The 20,391-nt window shown below is 41.5% G+C and overlaps 1 protein-coding gene and 1 pseudogene across 1 annotated transcript; both read right to left on the bottom strand.

The window, feature by feature from the left end:
• Nucleotides 1-2,639: 2,639 nt before the first annotated feature.
• LOC147311817 (olfactory receptor 11A1-like) lies at nucleotides 2,640-3,575 on the bottom strand. The gene has a single exon (XM_086266853.1). It carries the CDS (start codon nucleotides 3,573-3,575, stop codon nucleotides 2,640-2,642), a length of 936 nt encoding a protein of 311 aa, XP_086122979.1.
• Nucleotides 3,576-5,748: 2,173 nt separating this feature from the next.
• On the bottom strand, nucleotides 5,749-7,133 carry LOC147311818 (olfactory receptor 4E1-like; annotated as a pseudogene).
• Between the last annotated feature and the right edge of the window lie 13,258 nt (nucleotides 7,134-20,391).

Consider the following 20,391-nt stretch of genomic DNA (forward strand, 5'->3'; position numbering starts at 1 on the left):
TGTTCAGTTCACGTTGTCGTTTATCACCAGCAATAAAGCTAAGGTTCTCAGTTTCAATTCACTCTCAGAGTCTCGCATTTGGATCCTCCTCTCCATCCGCCTGCACACAGAGCCCTGACAGTACATGTACATACGTGTACATACCTTAATAAAAACAAGCAGGTGAGATGTTGGAACGCTTTTATTTTTATTTTAGTGGACACTCAATACAATAGACAGCTACTGGGGTTTGGTGTTTGTTTAACCTGAGTAGCGAAAAGACCGCAGGGGGGTGGAAAACGATGTGCCGGGAATCCGCTGTTCTCGCCGGCTGTAATAATCCTCGCTGTCTGCTATGGAGCTGGCAGGTCACAGACGTCTCCGAAAACGTCGGAGCGCATTTGGAAATATATGATATCTTGATAAATCGAGCAGGTATTTGAAGTTTACACAGCTACATTCTCACTTGAAAAGAACTTAAGTTTATTTTGTGACCCAGAAAGAGTAATATTTAAAAGTTTTTAGCCCCGCTCGTCCGCCATTGCCGCGTTTGAGTTTTGGATGAAATGCATTCTGGGATATTTAGCTGTACCAAGTCCACACAAGTCACCACCGATGCATGCTCGATAAAACGGGCAGAGCGAGAACACATCCGGGACTTTTTCGCGTTCTCAGCTTGATGCGTACTTTGAATTGGAACAGTACTTGGTCTCCGACTGATGACGTATCACGAGTACACGAAAACGCAAGTATGCACAAATACGCATATTGAGAAAGGCCCATTGTTCGCGCTATGGTTCAGCACAGGAAGGGAGGGGGTGAGTGAGTCCTGCGTGAGTCGTTTGCGCTATGATTCAGCAAGGGAAGGGAAGGGGTGAGTGAATCCTGAGTGATTCGCTTACGCTAAGATTCAGCTCAGGAAAGGAGGGAGTGAGTAGCTCAAATGAGCTGTTAGCATGTTAGCAGAGCGATGCTACTGTGAACCAAGGAGCTATTGTCTTGATGTGAGCTTCTACTCAGGGTTCTTTCTTCCAGTTCAGAGCAGAAATGTTTTTGTTAAGATACTGGATGTGGTGTTTTTCTCCACAATTTTAATTACAAGCTAGATATATTTCTACTAATGAAATTAGTTTGCTAACAGCAACAGGGATGAGTCAGTGAGTCAGTTGGGCTTGTGAATCGTGAGTCAGTAAAGTGATTCTCGAGTATTGAACGATTTGTTCATGATTCGCGCATCACTAACAGAGACTTGGAGGAGAGAGACCTAATATATAATAATCCACATTTAACTGTTTTACTCTTTGGTTCAGATGTGGATACTATATTGTTCTTCTTTTTGATTTTTTATGTTTAAGTTGTTTATTGCTGGTTTTTAGTTTGTTTTTTGTCTGTTTGGGAGCTGACACAGTCTCAATGGAAATTTTTTTTCTTTGGGGGGGGGGTTAACAGGAGGGGAGAAGCTGCAGAGAGGCGTGTAAGACTGCAACTCTGTGGCTGTAAGGTTGTTGCTGGTTGGTGTCTGTCATGCTATAAACAGCTCATGCTATTGTGTCAGCTCGACACAATCTCACATTTATAAAATGGCAAAGGAAGGAATTACCATCATTATCCCCTACCAGTATAAATTCACAGAACAGGTAACACCATGAATGAAGCATATATGACAAGACATATTTTTTGACATATTTTTCTTTTGGGGAAAATGCTATTGTCCAGTTCAGTACTTTCTGTGTAAGAGCCACTCTTAAAATTTGGAGATCAAGAAAAGGAAGTGTTTGCTAAACAGTCAGTCCACTGTTTGATGATGTGCTGTCTGCAGGTTGGTCAAATCCTGTCCGTGTGGCCAGAATTGAGTGACACAGTGGAGCAGATTGGCCCTCACAGAGTCTGTTGCTATCTTAGTATCTTAATTTAAAGTAAGTGGCACCCGACCAGCACTATTCTCTGTCTGAGTAGAGGACTGTTTTCTTCTCCTGAGTGAACTTAAATTTTGCAAAGATTGCACCCAGTAGGCCCTACGTCTTATTCCATGGCCTCCCACACCTCAGTCTTTGCTTTAGCTGATTTTATAACTGCACTATGCTTGTCCTACCAAAACTAATCTAAACATATAGTGAAATTTAGTGCCCACTATCTCATTCAGGGATTACCATTACTACAGGCAGCAACCACTTTGGAACTAGAGCCTCATGCAGCTGCCACATTATCGCTGTTGTGGAATTGGCACTAGGCAAAGAAATCCAGTTCTTTGATTTTCTCATTACAAAATAACTGGGGTTCTGTTTGTATGTTCATGCATGAGTTAATCTGTATTGTGATTGTAGGCCTATGTGTTCCTGTGTTCTATGTGGAACTTCATGAAAAGGGGTTGAATATCACATCTTTGGCCTTTGGAGTATTTTGTTTCCTGATTAAGAGCAATACAATACTATAGAGGGTTACACTGTGACCTGAGCCTGGTAGTTAAAATAAATTTAAAAAAAGACACAATTTTGGAGTGTTTAATAAATTGCTTTGTTTAGAATTACATGTTGCAAAGTAGCTTTTGCAATTTTACTTTAAAGTATTGCATGTTTTTTAAAATTCAAATATATCTGCTGAATGTTATTCTCCTACAGAGCAAAGATGCTCTGAAAGAGCCTCATTTTAAACAAAGACATTTATTTTCTCTCAAACAGAAACCTTTGATATGATTGCCTTATCTTTGGCAAATTAAATCCATACATAAATGGGGTGAGCATAGGTTGAAAAATGAGGACATACATAGGCAAAATTATACGAACTTCATCTGGTACCCGAGAAACTAAAAACCTGAAGTCAATAAAGTAACAAATGCACCCGACACACAGGTTTGACACAGAGATGATCTGAGGAGTGCAAGTAGTCACAGCTTTCTGCTTGTTTTCTTTTGATGTTTTTTGACAAACTCTCAAAATCCTCAGGTAAGAAAATGAAATGAGACTGAAGGGTATGAAAGCACTCACAATGGCAAAGGATATGTCAGAAATAAAGCTTTGGATTGGAACTGCACATGAAAGTCTAATTATTAATTGGTGGTCACAATACACGCTGTGAATAATATTTCCACAAAACTTCAAACTGAAGATGAATGAATATGAGAAAATAACACTAAGAAATGAATACACCCACACAAGCAGAATCATCAAAAAAACTCTGTCTGTGTTCATAATAACATTATAGGTGAATGGATTACAGATTGAGATATATCTGTCATAGGCCATGGCTGCTAAACTACAAATCTCAACAGAAGCACTTGTGTACAAACAAAACATCTGCAGAAAACACCACGGCACAGTCACCTCGTGGCTGTCTGAAAACATCTGTGAGAGCAAAAGAGGATACAGTGATGTGCTGCCATTTATTTCACTCAAACATAAATTACAAAGTAGTATATACATTGGCTCATGCAGTCTTCTGTCCAGACGTATGACCACAATAAGAACTGTGTTGGCCACACATATTGAGAAATACCATATCAGTATTATAATGAAATAAAGGTGTTTTAACTCTCCCACATTTCCATAAGCAGCCAGCACAAATGATACAGTCTCACTTGAGTTTCCCATTTTCTCCATAATATGACAGTGTGAATAAGATAGATCAGTAATAATTATATGTTATATTCATTAGATATATGGAAAGAAATACCAGACATCAATATAGCTGAGAAACGTTTCTACTATGATGTTCAAATGCTGTTTTACTCACACGTGTTACCTGATTAAGGCACGATCCTTCTCAGCAGCTGTTGCACCTGTTGTACAATGTCCACATTAGCAATCAAAAACAAACAGCAAGTAGTTTTATACTTTAAACGATTTAAGATTCAATTACACAGATTCTTACATATTAAGAACACATAACAATAAACTCAGCTGCTTCCTTCCAGGTTGAACAAGACAAAAATAAGCTTCTGCTAATATTTATAGCTGCAACACAGAGGAGGAGGAGTTGGAGGGGGAGATCCAATTAATGGCATTCTTTTCTTTTGAAAGTTATTTCTCACTTTTTTTTTGTGTTAAATAATATACATTGTAAAATTATTACATCAAAGAAATCAAGATACCTTTTTCTTGTTCTTAAGGAAAATTTAAAATTTCACCATAAAATTTTTTGAACAGTCCAGCAGTCTAATTTTACGTTATACTATGACCCACTGAACTCAACTGTCAAATATACAAGCCAACAAAACCATATCATTTAAGTTGAGATCCTGACACCATCAAAGTCAAATTGAAGATCTCAAAGGTTGGGGCCTTTACCAGACACTCCCAGTGCACCCTCACTATACATCTGTGCCACTCTTCATTCCAGTTGTCTTTAAAACATGTTTGAGTTTAGTTTAGGTAAAAATGCTGGACAGTTCTGGAGCTATCAAATACACTTATTTTTCCCAACCCAGGTGTATAATTTTGCATGATTTCATTAGAAAAATAAAATCCAGAGATTTGTACCTTCTCAAAGTAGAGTCATTCTTTGCCATAGTCGGGGAGAGCAAAACTGACAATCAGCACAGTACACCTGTGCTTACAGTGTATATTTCATCAAAGTCTCAATTTACTTTGTCATTTTCAAGTTGTTGCCGTGTGTTTAAAAAAAAACAACCATTTATGACATTGTCAAAAAATTATGATAAATGTTGAAATTGTAAATTGCTAAAGCGAGTCAAAATGTTGTCAACATGTAGTAGAAAAACACTTATCAAAAGATAACAGTAGCCCCCTCTGTTAATCACTATCTTATCGTGGTGGAGAGGTTTGTGTGTCCCAGGGATCTCAGGAGCTATGTTGTTGGGCGGGGAACCCCTATGAGCACAACATCAAGAGAACAGTTTAACCTGGCCAGGATAGAGTTACCAGGGCCCCTCACTGGAACCAGGCCTGGGGAAGGTGCCTTAGCCTTAGCTCTTTCACCAGGTGCAGCCCGAAGAAGGACATGGGATCACCCTCCTGTAGGCCCAATACCACGATGCACCATAGGTATCAGTTGTTCTGCATGCCGGGTGGCAGCTAAGGATAGCTGGGTTTGTTCCGTGTGCCTTTGAACTGTCATTCAGGTCGGGGACAACCTGTTCCTTGACACAGAGTACCTGGCCTTCTTTGAGTCCCTGGGTGGGGTCCTTGTGTGTGCTTCACCTGGTGAATCTGTTGTCCAACTGGGAGATTTCAATGTTCATATTGGCAAAGACAGTGTGACTTGGAAGGGTGTGAATGGGAGAAACAGCCTGCCCGACCTGAACCTGAACTGTGTTCTGCTCATGGACTTCTGTGCAAACCACCATTTGTCCATAGGGTGCATGTGGCACCAGGACACCCTAGTATGCTGTTGAAGTGGGCCTGTGTAGTTAAAGGGGTAAAAGTAGACAGTGCTCCTGATTTAGTGGTCCCCTCAAAATTTAGAGAGCTTGTGTTGAGCATGTCACATAGTGGCATTGCTGCCATGTTGTCCATTGCCAAAGAGCAAAGCTGAGAATAATTGCATGCTGAATGTAATGTGCTACTTACTATCTTGCAACATTTCCATTGTCCTCAATTAAAACTTAGTGATGAAATCTCTTACCACTTTCATATCACATCTGGTGTTCCAAAGGTAATGTACACTGACCAATGAAATAATTTCATGTCACAATTAGTAAAGCAGCCCGGGGCCGAACATCAGGTGTTAAGTGTGTGTGTGTAGACACTGAAATCAGTTGCTTTATGTTTCTGCACCAGACAACAGAGACTGTATTTTACTGAACAAAGACATTTATTTTCTCAGAAACAGAAAACTTTTACATGATTGCCTTATCTTTGGCAAATTAAATCCATACATAAATGGGGTGAGCATTGGTTGACAAATGAGGAGGTATATAGCCAAGATTGTACGGACTTCATCTGGTACCAGAGAAACTAAAAACCTGAAGTCAATAGAGTAACAAATACACCCAACAAACAGGTTTGACACAGAGACGATCTGATGGGTGCAAGTAGTCACAGCTTTCTGCTTGTTTTCTTGAATTGTTTTTCGACAAACTCTCAAAATCTTCACATAAGAGACTGAAAGGTATGAAATTATGACAAAGAATATGATAGATATAAAGCCTTGGACTGAAGCTGAACATGAAAGTGGTCACAATACACATTATCAACAATATTTCCACAAAACTTCAAACTAAAGATGAATGAAAATGAGAGTATGAAAATAAGAAATGAAAAAACCCACACAAGCAGAATGATCTCTGTCTTCATAATGACATTATAGTGTAATGGATGACAGATTGAGACATATCTGTCATTGGCCATGGCTGTTAAACTCAGCAGGTGCACCTGTGTATAAACAACACATCTGCAGAAAACACCATGGCAGGGTCACTTCATGACTGTCTGAAAACATCTGTGAGAGCAGAAAAGGATACAGTGATGTGCTGCCATTTATTTCATTCTCGCATAAATTGCTGAGCAGTATATACATTGGCTCATGCAGTCTTCTGTCCACATGTATGACCACAATAAGGACTGTGTTGGCCACACATATCAAGAGGTACCAGAACAATATTATTACAAAATACATGTATTTTAAAGCTGCAACATTTTCCAAGCAGCCAGCACAAATGAAAAAAAATCTAACTTGACTTTCCTATTTTCTGCTTAATATCATACAGTCAATGAGATGGATCAGAGAGAGATATATATAGATATATCGATATATATATAGATATATCGATAGATCGATAGATAGATATAGATATATATGACGACTCAGAACAAACCTGAAACTTAGAGACGCATGGACACAGAGGGACACAGACCTACAAAATATTCTGCTATGTCTTTTGTTTAGGTTTGCTATGTGTTAAGAGTTTTGTTTTATGCCTGCCTATGTTCCCTCTGTCTGTACATGGTGTCACTGTGTCTGCTCGTGTGTCTTGTCTGGTCCTGTGTCTTTTAGTTTCCTGTTTTATTCTGAAGGTCCTTGTCTTATGTGAGTTTGTTCAGTTTACCTCCTTTGTTGTTTGTTCTATCACCATCTCATGCATCTTGGATCCTACTTCCAACCTCCACTCGTCTGCCACTGCGGATGTGACAGTATGAACCAGCCACAATGGACCCAGGAGCATTCGACCCGCCCGAGAATCTCTGGGAGGATATCATTTACTCGGTGGATAGATTAATCAACTTATGGCTGGAGCACGAGGGGGAAGAATTTCGCCAAGCCATAGCTAATCGGCTACAGCGCTTAGTATTGGGTCTCCTCTGGTTATTCAGCTCACTTCTATTATTCTATTAAAAGAAACAGAATCTTGATCCTAGCTCCACTAGTAATTATTGACCTGTTTCAAAATGGCCATTTTTTAAGTATATTACTAGAAAAAATTGTTGAAAATCAGTTCAGGTCCCTATTATGTAAATTACACATTTTTGACCCTTGTCAGCAGTGTTGGGACTAACGCGTTATTAAGTAACGCGTTACAGTAACTACGTTATTATTGTGGTAACGAGCACGGTAACTAGTTATTATGCCAAAATCAGGAACGCGTTAGTCGTTACTGGGATTTAGATAGGGTCGTTACTCGTTACTTCGTGTGGTGGCTATCGCGGAGCTTCCACAGATTCAATAACATTAGCAGGTGGATGAGAGAAAGCAACACGTTCTCGGGCTGGAGAAAGGGGATGCAGAAGGAAAAGAGACCCGAGGCGGCCGCCGGTCCAAGTGTGTACTGAACTTCAGGTAAGAAGTTATGACCTGCAGTCTCTCTGGGTCAGATATAAACGAAGTTTAGGTGGAGTTTATTTTCGTTATGCTGACTTTTTCTGTCAGCTGGGTGGGTGCTATGAAGTTAATGATGTTGAACTTTATTTTGTTCATAAGTTATTAGAGTTGTCAACCGTCCCGTCTGGTATTCAGAGAAAATATTACGCGTTTCTTATTGAGGTGAAAAGGAACAGAGTTTGTCCCGTAATTCAGCTACAATGAAAAAGGCACAAAGCTGGAGTTATTCTGTCTTTACGCTGCACAGCTGCCTCTGCTTCTCTCATCCTCTCCCCCTCCCTTTCCCGTTTCTACTTCAATCATGAAAACTGATCAGTGATCAGCTGATCGGCTCTCTTGTTTGTTTATCGCCCACTTTGCACCGAAAGAGGAAACCAGCTGATGTCGCGCTAAACAACAGCAGCACGTTTAAGCTTGATCAGCTGTTGTTAGAATTTATTAAATATTAATTTCTAGTATCAGCTGATGTTTGCTGGAGCCACAGCTGCAAAAAAGCTGCTGGTCATGATATGGTTTGGTTATCTGGTGAGAGGGAAACATGAAGATGAAACCAGGAGATGTCCTTACTGAATCATCAGAGCTGAACAGGTGATGGAGAAACAGGTTTACCTTTTAGTTAACATGAATGAGTTGAAGGGAAGTTATGAACTGTTTCTGAGAGACAAATAACACCAGGATCCTTTTTTAGGTAGCTGACAGCTGGTAACTGTGCAGGGGCGGGTCTAGCAAAGTTTTGCCAGGGGGGCCAGGTAGGGCATTAACAGGGAGAGGGGGGCACAAAGAAATACTTTTCTATCTTATTCTCATTTAAAATGTCTAGCTTTTAAAAAATAATTATCTGAGTCTTACAACAAACGATTGATACATATATACCATCAAAACAGTGTACATCACTGTCACAACAGCGTTTGTTTTCATTCAAAGGCTTTATGATTTTTCCTATAATGGTGGGCCGGTCTCTAGTCAAAATGTCCGGGCCAATTTTCTGTCCCAGTCCAGCCCTGTATGCAGCTCATCTGCAGTCTGGTGTTACCAACATCTTCCTATTCAGAAGGCAGAATTTCCGAGTTCTGAGTACAATCGAAAGCACCACGACTGCAGTTTTTGTGTTGGATGTAAAAGGCGCACATGACACTGTGACGTAGGCTAGAATCATGGCGGCGGTCAACGACGGTCCAGGCGTGGGATTTCTCTCGTGGAAATATGCACATTATCTTTTCCTGTCTATTGGTAGGTGGCACAGTGCACTTGTGGCAAGTAAACAAGCTAGAAGACTGGCAAAGTTATGGAAGCAACACATTAACAAGAGAATTCTGAGTAAAACCAAAGTTACTTTCCCTAGTAACTAGTTACTTTGAAAGAGTAACGAGTAACTTGGAGTAACTGAGTTACTTTTGAGAGAAGTAACTAGTAATGTAACTAAGTTACTATTTTAAAGTAACTTACCCAACACTGCTTGTCAGTCTGGCTTTCAAAAGCAGCACTCTACAGAGACCGCTCTCTTAAAAGTCTATAATGATCTATTAATGGCATCTGATGCAGGGTATTGTTCTGGGATCATTTTGCTTGATCTTAGCGCAGCCTTTGATACCATTGACCACAAAATGCTACTTAACAGGCTTAAGGTTTTGGCTCGTATATCTGGCTCTGCCCTAGACTGGTTTTCTTCCTATTTATCAGATAGGCCCTTTTCTGTTAGGACTGACAGGTTCACCTCTGACATTGCTGCACAGACCTGTGGGGTTCCACAGGGTTAAGTTTTAGGTCCATTATTATTTTCTTTTTATATGCGACCTATCATTTTTATGCTGATGACATTCAGCTGCATATGTCCTTTAAGCCTCATCAGCTGGATAGGCTGTCCACCTTAGTCCAGTGCTTAACTCAAGTTTCTGATTGGCTTTCAAGCAACTACCTCGTTCTAAATACTAACAAGACCGAGACCATGATCATAGCTCCTCCTGAGCTACATTTTAAAATTAGTCAGGTTCTTGCCACTTTCTGTCCTTCTGTCAAGTCAAATAATCGAAATCTTGGAGTAATATTTGACTCTTCTCTGGGCGTTGACTCTCATGTAAAATCTTTGTCTCATTCCTGTTTCTATCATTTAAGAAACATCTCTAAACTGCGACATAAGGTGTCTTCAGCTGAACTGGTAAAACTCATTCATGCATTTGTATCATCACGGTTAGATTACTGTAATTCCCTGTTCACTAGCTTGTGTGGCAGGATGAATGTTATGTCTTGGTTCAACCCACTTTCGGCCTGGCGCATTAGGGGGGCACTAGTATAAATAGTGGCCATTTGAGCATTCCTGAATCGCTTACCTGTAATCTCCTTTTTGGTCACCTGACTTCCCTTGGTGTTACAGAGATCATTTGCGGATTACCCTTCTGAAGCCTTCATCGCGGCTGGTCATAGCTGTAGAAGCCTCCTATGAGCCACTCCGTTCATGATTCGTGACGCTGTTTACTTGGAAGTGTGGGCCTTAGTGAGGGACCAGTAGCCTTACTGGACGTCGGCGTGGACAGCGGCCACATGCATGCCGGCTACGGGAGTTGGCTGGCGTGCACATTGATTGACTGGATGATTAACTTATAGTCGGGCAGACGGCAAGTTGGAGCAATACGGCGATTCCGTCCAAAGTTTTATTTAGGTTGTATGTTTGTTTTTCAGTTGTTTTGATTTGTAGTTTGGGTTTTTGTTACGCCACTGGTGGGAGGCCCTTTTTCTAGCTGCGGATCACCAGTGTGGTCCTGCAGTTGGGTTATCCCCAAGTGCTGCATATTGGTTTTGTTGTAATATATTATAATTTTCTTTTTTTCTTTTATTCAGATGCGGAGGGCCTGACGTGTAGGAGACTGGGGGTGCCTTGGTGGCGGGATCTTGAGTGTTACACACCTGTCTTTTTTTTAGTTTATTAGTGTGAGTGGGTGATAGTCTGCTGCAATGGTGTATGGGTGGGTTTTCTTTTCTTTTTTTGAGTTGGTGCATGGTATCCCGGCCCCTCCACTGGTAAGCCTCGGCTCTGAATGTTCTTTTTTTAGAATGTTTGTATATTTATATTTATGATTGTGCTTTTATATGCTGTTTTAAATAATTATAAATAAATTGTTAAACTGTTTTATCATTGAACCTCATCTCTGCACTGAATATAAACAAACCTAAGCGCCTTTCTGATGATTAGTGTTACTTCTAGTATTTTCTGGGTGAAATTCCCAGGGTGTCGTTGTCTCTCAAACTGTGAAGAGTATTTATTTTATTCCCACCTCGTGCTACCACACTTGGATAAATCTCTCTCTCTCGCCTCCAGGCAATACAAAATGCAGCAGCCAGACTACTAACTCGTTCTACCAAACGTGCTCACATTACTCCCATCTTATAGTCTTTACATTGGCTCCCAATAGAGTTTAGAATTCACTTTAAAATTCTTGTTTTAACATACAGAGCACTAAATGGCCAGGCCCCAGATTATTTATCAAAGCTTCTTATAAAATACACTAATGCTCGTCATCTCCGCTCACAGACTCAGAGTCTGTTGGTTGTTCCCCGTACACGACTGAAGACAAAAGGGGACAGAGCCTTTCTGTCACGCTTAATGAAGGGCCCAAGATGCAGGCACTTGCTGGTGGGATCTAGGTTTATTTAAGGAGAGTAATGTACAAACAAAGGTGAGGGTGGCGGAAAAACAGAACTGAGTAAAACCTAAACTGGGAAAAACTAAGCATAGAAAACAAACCTGAAACTTAGAGACGCAGGGAGACATAGAAAGACAACCAGCGATGACGGAGGGAGATACCCAGACGAACCAGCAACGCACACAAGAAAACACAGGGCTTAAATACACACAGGGCAATCAGGGAATGGGAAAAAGGAGGGAGGCACGGCTGGGAGTAATTGGACATAACGAGACAAGGGGAGTGAACCTAGAAACACTGACGAGGGACACAGACCTACAAAATAAAACAGAAACTCACACATGCAAAAACACAGACTAAGAAACGCGGACTTGACACAGGAATACACAGGCAGAAAAGACTAAACACTAAACTGAGGAAGAACAAAACCTAAAGAAATAGAAAACCAGAACCAAAATACAACACAACAATAGAAAACACAAAACGCTGTGTCAAAAGACCAAGGATCATGACACTTTCAGCCTGTTGCACCAAGGCTGTGGAACAGTTTACTACTACAATTAAGTTTTCTTGATTCTTTTAAAAAGAAGTTAAAAACTTTTCTGTTCAAACAAGCCTTTTGTTGATCTACTTTATTTATATTTTTTTGCATCATACATTTAACCTTTTACATGGTGTATAATGTCTATTGATTGTATTGTTTATTTTAATATTTGTGTACAGTGGTTTGTGACTGCCTGTCTGTGAAAAGCACTTAATAAATAAACTTTACTTACTTACTTACTTCACCCGCTCGCACAGGGTTTCTTTCTGGACAAGCTTCACCTTGTTTCCCCGCCCCCACTTCTCGTCTAGCAACTAATGTTTTGCTACTTGGCCCGACGGAGGATATTCTGCCGGGCCCGTCGCCCCAGCTTTCGAACAGGAAGACGCCCCTCGCCACAGTCGGATCCCGGGATTTCAGAGCGGCTGGCTGTGGTGAGTAGGACGGACAATATTTCTGATTTGAACTGTAGGACTGATTACTTATTGGGGTTGTGTTTTGTACAGCAAAAGACATGGGATTGATTTATCACCTAATCAATCCCCGGCTCAGCTACCCTCAGCTCAGTCTCCCAAACCTCCTGTTCAGCTGCCACTAGCTCAGTCTGCAGTCTCACCTGCTCAGCTACCACCAGTTCGGCCTCCAGTGTTGTCACCCATCCAGTCAGCCACTCCACCTCCTGTTACACCTCCACCACAATCCTCTCTGCTCCCTGTAGGTCAGCCCTTAGCTCTGCTCTCTGTATCTCAGTCTTCAGCCCCGCTACCTGTAGCTCAGTCGCTAACTCCACCACCATTTTCACCTCAACCATTACTTCAATTGCCGCTGGCTCAGTCCCCTGTTCAGCTGCTGCTGCCTCAGTCCCCTGTTCAGTTGCGGCTAGCTCAGCTGTCAGCCCACTCATTGATTCAGCCACCATCCTCACCATCTCATCCTAAGCAGGGAACACTATACAATAACATCTGCTGGTTCTCTAAAGCTGGCCTTCATAGAGACAGTTACTTCCTCCAGGGCTGGGTGTCAGCCACCAGCCAACTCTGGACCCCTAGAGGTTAAGACGCTAGCAGCTTCACCTGGGAACTCAACTGAGCAGTCTCAGCCGTCAGCACTCGCTGAGAGCTCTAGTGAGTTCACTCATCCACCTTCATCCTCTGTTGGGTGTGTTGGAAAACTGTTTCAGCCAGCAGAGGACTGCACCCTGCTGTCGCTGCCTGAGCCAAACCAATGTGCTACTCAGCTCCAGTCAGCATCAAACCTGCCAGAGCTCCCTGCGCACCTGCTGATTCTGTTTTGTCCCCGCCAGAGACCTGCGCACCTGTTGGTACTGTTCTGTCCCTGCCAGGGGTCCCCTAAACCTGCTGGTTCTGTTTTGTGTCTGCCAGAGCCCTCATGGCTGCTGGCCCTGTGTCTGCCTATGCTGGAGGGTCCGAGGAGCCCGTCCAGCCATCAGCGTTGCCTGCAGTGCCACCAACTGCTCCATCACCTACGGTTTCCTCATCGTCGCCTGCAGTTCTTCCGGCAACTGCTACAACACCCTTGCCTTCAGTGCCAACACCTGCTCCATCGCCTGCAGCTTTCACACAGTCACCTGCAGCGTCACCATCCACAGCTGCCACGCCGCCGTCTGGTCCAGCACCATCCTCGCCTGGTCCAGCCTCTGCCACCTCTACACCGCTATCCGATCCAGCTCGGCCTGAACCACCAATGACTACTTTTGATTTTCCCTCTACATTTCACCTTTAAAAACTATTTACTTTCCCTTGTTTGGTATCATTCTTTTCAGCACAACCTCGCGAAAACATAAATTCCATTTATGTTTTCAGTTTGACATACTGTATTAGCACAACTGATCTAAAATCAGAAAAAAACATAAACTCAGAATAGAAAAAGTTATACTTTTTACTCTAACAACTACAAACATGTTTAATGAATCATATTTCATAACTTTAAATGTAAATATAAACTGTAAATTTTAAAATCCTATGCACAATTTTTGCAAACAAAGTTATTTGCAGCCATTTACCTTCTACCTTTTTTTTTTAAATAATCATTTCAAACTATTTACATAACAATCAGGTGTTCTTCATTAAATAAGATGCCACACAAATGATTTGTGCCACTCCAAAAAATAATTTCTGTCCACTATAAAGGAGAACATCCCAAGCCTGATACCTGCAGGTCTCTTGTTAGTAAAGGTAACAGCGTTGTAACAATAGAAATAGTAATTAGTTAGATTACTCATTACTGAAGTAACGAGTAATAATAATAATGGATTGCATTTATATAGCACTTTTCAAGGCACCCAAAGCGCTGTACAATTCCACTGTTCATTCACTCTCACATTCACACACTGGTGCAGGCAAACGACAGTTGTGGCCACAGCTGCCCTGGGGCAGACTGACAGAAGAGAGGCTGCCATTTTGCGCCATTAGCCTCTCTGGCCAATACCAGTAGGCGGTAGGGTAAAGTGTCTTGCCCAGGGGCACAACGACCAGGACAGAGGGAGCTGGGGATCAAACCGGCAACCTTCCGGTTACAGATGAGCTTCCCAACCCCCTGAACCACGGTCAGAGGAAATTAGAGGTTGCATGTCCAATCTGAAATGTTGCATGTTTAATCCCCTGAGTATTAATAACAATGATAATATCAAGAATAAATGACCACATTTATGTAAACTTTTGTCTGTCAGAGCCCTGACTTCAGTTAAAGATGTAAACATCATGCATGACTGATTTGTGTGTATATGTTGAAATAAAACAAACAATCTTTCTGGAGACCTTTCTTTCACAACAACTCCATGCACATGTGATTAGCATGTTATTTCTAACAGAAGATAAAAATATACTAAAAGATTATCAAGTAAACATGATGATTAGGCCTCAGGGTCATTAGTCCAGGGCACTCCTTTATCCCCAGGACATTAATTGTGTTTGTGATGCTCAGGGAGCAGCAGTCTCCAGGCTGATGTAACTGTGGGCTAAACTCTCTGCTCGAAGTCCACTAACATCAGGCACTAAGGAACAAAGAAAAATATTTTCTGTGGGCATTTGTTATTTTTAAATATATTTGTATTCAAATAAACCTCAGGTCAATGTGTACAACACTCATCTTTACTGAAAATAACAGTCAAAACTATGTATACTAGAGCTTATTTCATAAATGAAATTATTCCCACCTTGTAAACAGCCAGTAACATTGAAATAGACAAATATTTGTCACTGACTAATTAGAAAACCTTAAGATGCTTACATGTGAGGACCCAAGTGAGAGATAATAGTCTATAATGGAGAAATATCTCCTTACCGGAGATATTTAATGAAAAAAGTTCCCCAATCTTATGTAACTTTTACAGAATAAAGTAGACCAAAAAGCAAAGAAATGATTGATAATTCATTGATAAAACAACTACAAAACTAAAGAGCATCATAAAATATAGTTACTATAAAAAGTTTTTTTGAGTTAATGCAAATCAACACAAAAAAAGTTCTGACTGGCGATGGCGCGATATGGCAGCCTCGCCAGTCTTCTGTCAGTCTGCCCCAGGGCAGCTGTGGCTACAACTGTAGCTGGCCTCCACCAGTGTGTGAATGTGAGCGTGAATGAATAGTGGAATTGTAAAGTGCTTTGAGGGTCTTGAAAAGCGCTATATAAATGTAATCCATTAATATTATTATTATTATTATTATTATTATATGAGAGAGAGGCCAGCATAGAGCAAAACATCAAATGGGCAACCTTAGCACTACATTTTAGTTTTACCAGCTGTCTTTTTGGAACCACAGACATGGAGAGAGGAGGAGAGATGGAGAGAGTCAGCTGCTTCAGATTCCTAGGCATCAACATCAGCGAGGTGTTATCACAAAAGCAAGATGTTTTCTACGGCGCCTGAGAAGACTCAGAATGAACTCCAGAATACTCAAACGTCTACTGTTGCACCATTGAAAGTATTCTGACTAGCTGCATCACCACCTGGTATGGCAGCTGTAACGCTCTGGACCGCAAAGCTCTGCAGAGGGTGGTGAGATCAGCTCAGTGGATCGCCAGGACTGAACGGCCAGCCATGCAGGATCTCTATAGACAGCAATGCATGAGGAAGATGCAACAGATTCTCTCTGATCCCAGCCACCCCAGCCCCAGACTTTTCACACTCCTGCCATCCGGCAGTCAGTTCAGGAGCATTCAGAAACACTAGCAGACATAGAGACAGTTTCTACACACAAGCCATCAGGCTTGCTGACATTCTGCACACACCATCACACACTCACTACAACTGCTGGACTCTACACACTGTCACTTCAAACCACTTAAATCCTCACTGCACAGTTTTACACAAACTGTAAATACTAAACTATTTGTTTTAAATTCTCTTAACATTTTAACACTTTTATTATTTTATTACATTTTAATACTATTATTATTATTATTATTATTATTATTATTATTATTATTATTGTTGTTGTTGTTGTTGTTGTTGTTGTTGTTGTTGTTGTTGTTGTTGTTGTTTTTAAAAATACCTGTAAACTATATGTTCATGCAGGGTTGGGGAACACGAGTCTAAGAGTTTCATTACAGGTAAATGTTGCTACAATGTTGAAACTTGATGGGCACGAACTTGACCTTGACGTCATCCTCCAGGGGCCATTTAAAAGAATACAGGTTTAAGGCACTTCACTTTCAGACCCAGAAGCTGTCAAACGTTTACATAAAGTCTGTGGGGCATCAGTGGGGAGGTTGCACATGGAATTTTTGGCAACATCTTCATTTTTCAGTAAAACAAGGATCCCAAATACATTGCTAAAGTAGTAAAAGCATTTTATCATTTGAAATAATTTTTCAAAGGGACATTTTTTAAACAAAAATGCAAATTCTTTTTATAAAATTAATGTAATATACACTGAACAAAAATATAAACGCAACACTTTTGTTTTTGCTCCCATTCCCCATGGGATGGACGTAGAGACCTAAAATTCATTCCAGATACACAATATAACCATCCCTCCCAAACAGTGGTCACAAATCAGTCCAAATGTGTGGTAGTGGGCACATCTGCTATATTGAGATAATCCATCCCACCTCACAGGTGTGCCACATCAGGATGCTGATCTGACATCATGAGTAGTGCACAGGTGTACCTCAGACTGCCCACAACAAAAGGCCACCCTGGAATGTGCAGTTTTGTCTCACAGCAAAATGCCACAGATGCCACAAGCAATGAGGGAGCGTGCAATTGGCATGCTGACAGCAGGAATGTCAACCAGATCTGTCGCCCGTGCATTGAATGTTCATTTCTCAACCATAAGCCGTCTCCACAGGCGTTTCAGAGAATATGGCAGCACATCCAACCGGCCTCACAACCGCAGACCTCGTGTAACCACACCAGCCCAGGACCTCCACATCCAGCAGGTTCACCTCCAAGATCGTCTGAGACCAGCCACCCAGACAGCTGCTGGAACAATTGGTTTGCACAACCAAACAATTTCTGCACAAACTGTCAGAAACCGTCTCAGGGACGCTCAACTGCATGCCCGTCGTCCTCATCGGGGTCTTGACCTGACTCCAGCTCGTCGCCGTAACAGACTTGTGTGGGCAAATGCTCACATTCGATGGCGTCTGGCACGTTGGAGAGGTGTGCGCTTCACGGATGAATCATGGTTCACATTGTTCAGGGCAGATGGCAGCTGAGAATGTCCCAGTTCTTGCATGGCCAGCATACTCACCGGACATGTCACCCATTGAGCATGTTCGGGATGTGCTTGACCGGCGTATACGACAGCGTGTACCAGTTCCCACGAATATCCAACAACCTCGCACAGCCATTGAAGTGGAGTGGACCAACATTCCACAGGCCACAATTGACAATCTGATAGACTCCATGCGACGATGTGTTGCACTGCATGAGGCAAATGGTGGTCACACCAGATACTGACCGGTTCTGGGTCCCCAGACCCCCAATAGCGCAAAAAACTGCACATTCCAGGGTGGCCTTTTGTTGTGGGCAGTCTGAGGTACACCTGTGCACTACTCATGATGTCAGATCAGCATCCTGATGTGGCACACCTGTGAGGTGGGATGGATTATCTCAATATAGCAGATGTGCCCACTACCACACATTTGGACTGATTTGTGACCACTGTTTGGGAGGGATGGTTATATTGTGTATCTGGAATGAATTTTAGGTCTCTACGTCCATCCCATGGGGAATGGGAGCAAAAACAAAAGTGTTGCGTTTATATTTTTGTTCAGTGTATTTATCAAACTGTTGTCTGATTTCCTCATGTAAGAATCCATCCCTTAATGAACAATTATTAAAATGGCACACTTTTCCCATTTTTTTAAAAAAGAGACTTTTTATTCTCGATAAATGTTGTTAATTTTCTTTCTCAGAGAGAAACATTAATTTGCTCCTTCAAAAGTATTGTAGGCTAAAGACAGGATAAGATTGCTTTCCTTTGACTGTGGTAGAAAATAAAGAAATAGAAATATAGAATTCCTAAACTGTATGAATTTTAAAACCTTTGAACTGTCAGCTAGTGACATGGCAGCAATATACAGGGAGTGCAGAATTATTAGGCAAATTAGTATTTTGTCCACATCATCCTCTTCATGCATGTTGTCTTACTTGTATAGGCTTACTTGTATAGGCTCGAAAGCCTACTACCAATTAAGCATATTAGGTGATGTGCATCTCTGTAATGAGAAGGGGTGTGGTCTAATGACATCAACACCCTATATCAGGTGTGCATAATTATTAGGCAACGTCCTTTCCTTTGGCAAAATGGGTCAAAAGAAGGACTTGACAGGCTCAGAAAAGTCAAAAATAGTGAGATATCTTGCAGAGGGATGCAGCAGTCTCAAAATTGCAAAGCTTCTAAAGCGTGATCATCGAACAATCAAGCCTTTCATTCAAAATAGTCAACAGCGTCGCAAGAAGCGTGTGGAAAAACCAAGGCGCAAAATAACTGCCCATGAACTGAGAAAAGTCAAGCGTGCAGCTGCCAAGATGCCACTTGCCACCAGTTTGGCCAAATTTCAGAGCTGCAACATCACTGGAGTGCCCAAAAGCACAAGGTGTGCAATACTCAGAGACATGGCCAAGGTAAGAAAGGCTGAAAGACGACCACCACTGAACAAGACACACAAGCTGAAACGTCAAGACTGGGCCAAGAAATATCTCAAGACTGGTTTTTCTAAGGTTTTATGGACTGATGAAATGAGAGTGAGTCTTGATGGGCCAGATGGATGGGCCCGTGGCTGGATTGGTAAAGGGCAGAGAGCTCCAGTCCGACTCAGACGCCAGCAAGGTGGAGGTGGAGTACTGGTTTGGGCTGGTATCATCAAAGATGAGCTTGTGGGGCCTTTTCAGGTTGAGGATGGAGTCAAGCTCAACTCCCAGTCCTACTGCCAGTTTCTGGAAGACACCTTCTTCAAGCAGTGGTACAGGAAGAAGTCTGCATCCTTCAAGAAAAACATGATTTTCATGCAGGACAATGCTCCATCACACGTGTCCTCCACAGTACTCCACAGAAAGGGTATAAAAGAAGAAAAACTAATGACATGGCCTCCTTGTTCACCTGATCTGAACCCCATTGAGAACTTGTGGTCCATCATCAAATGTGAGATTTACAAGGAGGGAAAACAGTACACCTTTCTGAACAGTGTCTGGGAGGCTGTGGTTGCTGCTGCACGCAATGTTGATGGTGAACAGATCAAAACACTGACAGAATCCATGGATGGCAGGCTTTTGAGTGTCCTTGCAAAGAAAGGTGGCTATATTGGTCACTGATTTGTTTTTGTTTTGTTTTTGAATGTCAGAAATGTATATTTGTGAATGTGGAGATGTTATATTGGTTTCACTGGTAAAAATAAATAATTGAAATGGGTATATATTTGTTTTTTGTTAAGTTGCCTAATAATTATGCACAGTAATAGTCACCTGCACACACAGATATCCCCCTAAAATAGCTAAAACTAAAAACAAACTAAAAACTACTTTCAAAAACATTCAGCTTTGATATTAATGAGTTTTTTGGGTTAATTGAGAACATGGTTGTTGTTCAATAATAAAATTATTCCTCAAAAATACAACTTGCCTAATAATTCTGCACTCCCTGTACAGGGTGGGCCAGTTATATGGATACACCGTAATAAAATGGGAATGGTTGGTGGTATTAAAGTCCTGTTTGTGGCACATTAGTATATCTGAGGGGGCAAACTCCTCAAGATGGGTGGTGACCATGGTGGCCATTTAGAAGTCGGCCATCTTGGATACAAATTTGGTTTTTTTTTCAATAGGAAGAGGGCCATGTGACACATCAAACGTATTGGTAATGTCACAAGAAAAACAATGGTGTGCTTGGTTTCAACCTAACTTTATTCTTTCATGAGTTATTTACAAGTTTCTCACCACTTATAAAATGTGTTCAATGTGTTGCCCATTGTGTTGGATTGTCAATGCAA

This window comes from Aulonocara sp. 'chitande type north' Nkhata Bay, linkage group LG16 (assembly GCF_057382095.1).
Source record: "Aulonocara sp. 'chitande type north' Nkhata Bay isolate Kocher_YH1m ecotype deep benthic linkage group LG16, A_spYH_male_GT1.1, whole genome shotgun sequence".
NCBI lineage: Eukaryota > Metazoa > Chordata > Actinopteri > Cichliformes > Cichlidae > Aulonocara > Aulonocara sp. 'chitande type north' Nkhata Bay.

Coding starts and splice junctions, on each gene's coding strand:
- LOC147311817 (XM_086266853.1), bottom strand. CDS start 3,575: ATGGAGAAAATGGGAAACTCAAGTGAGACTGTATCATTTGTGCTGGCT.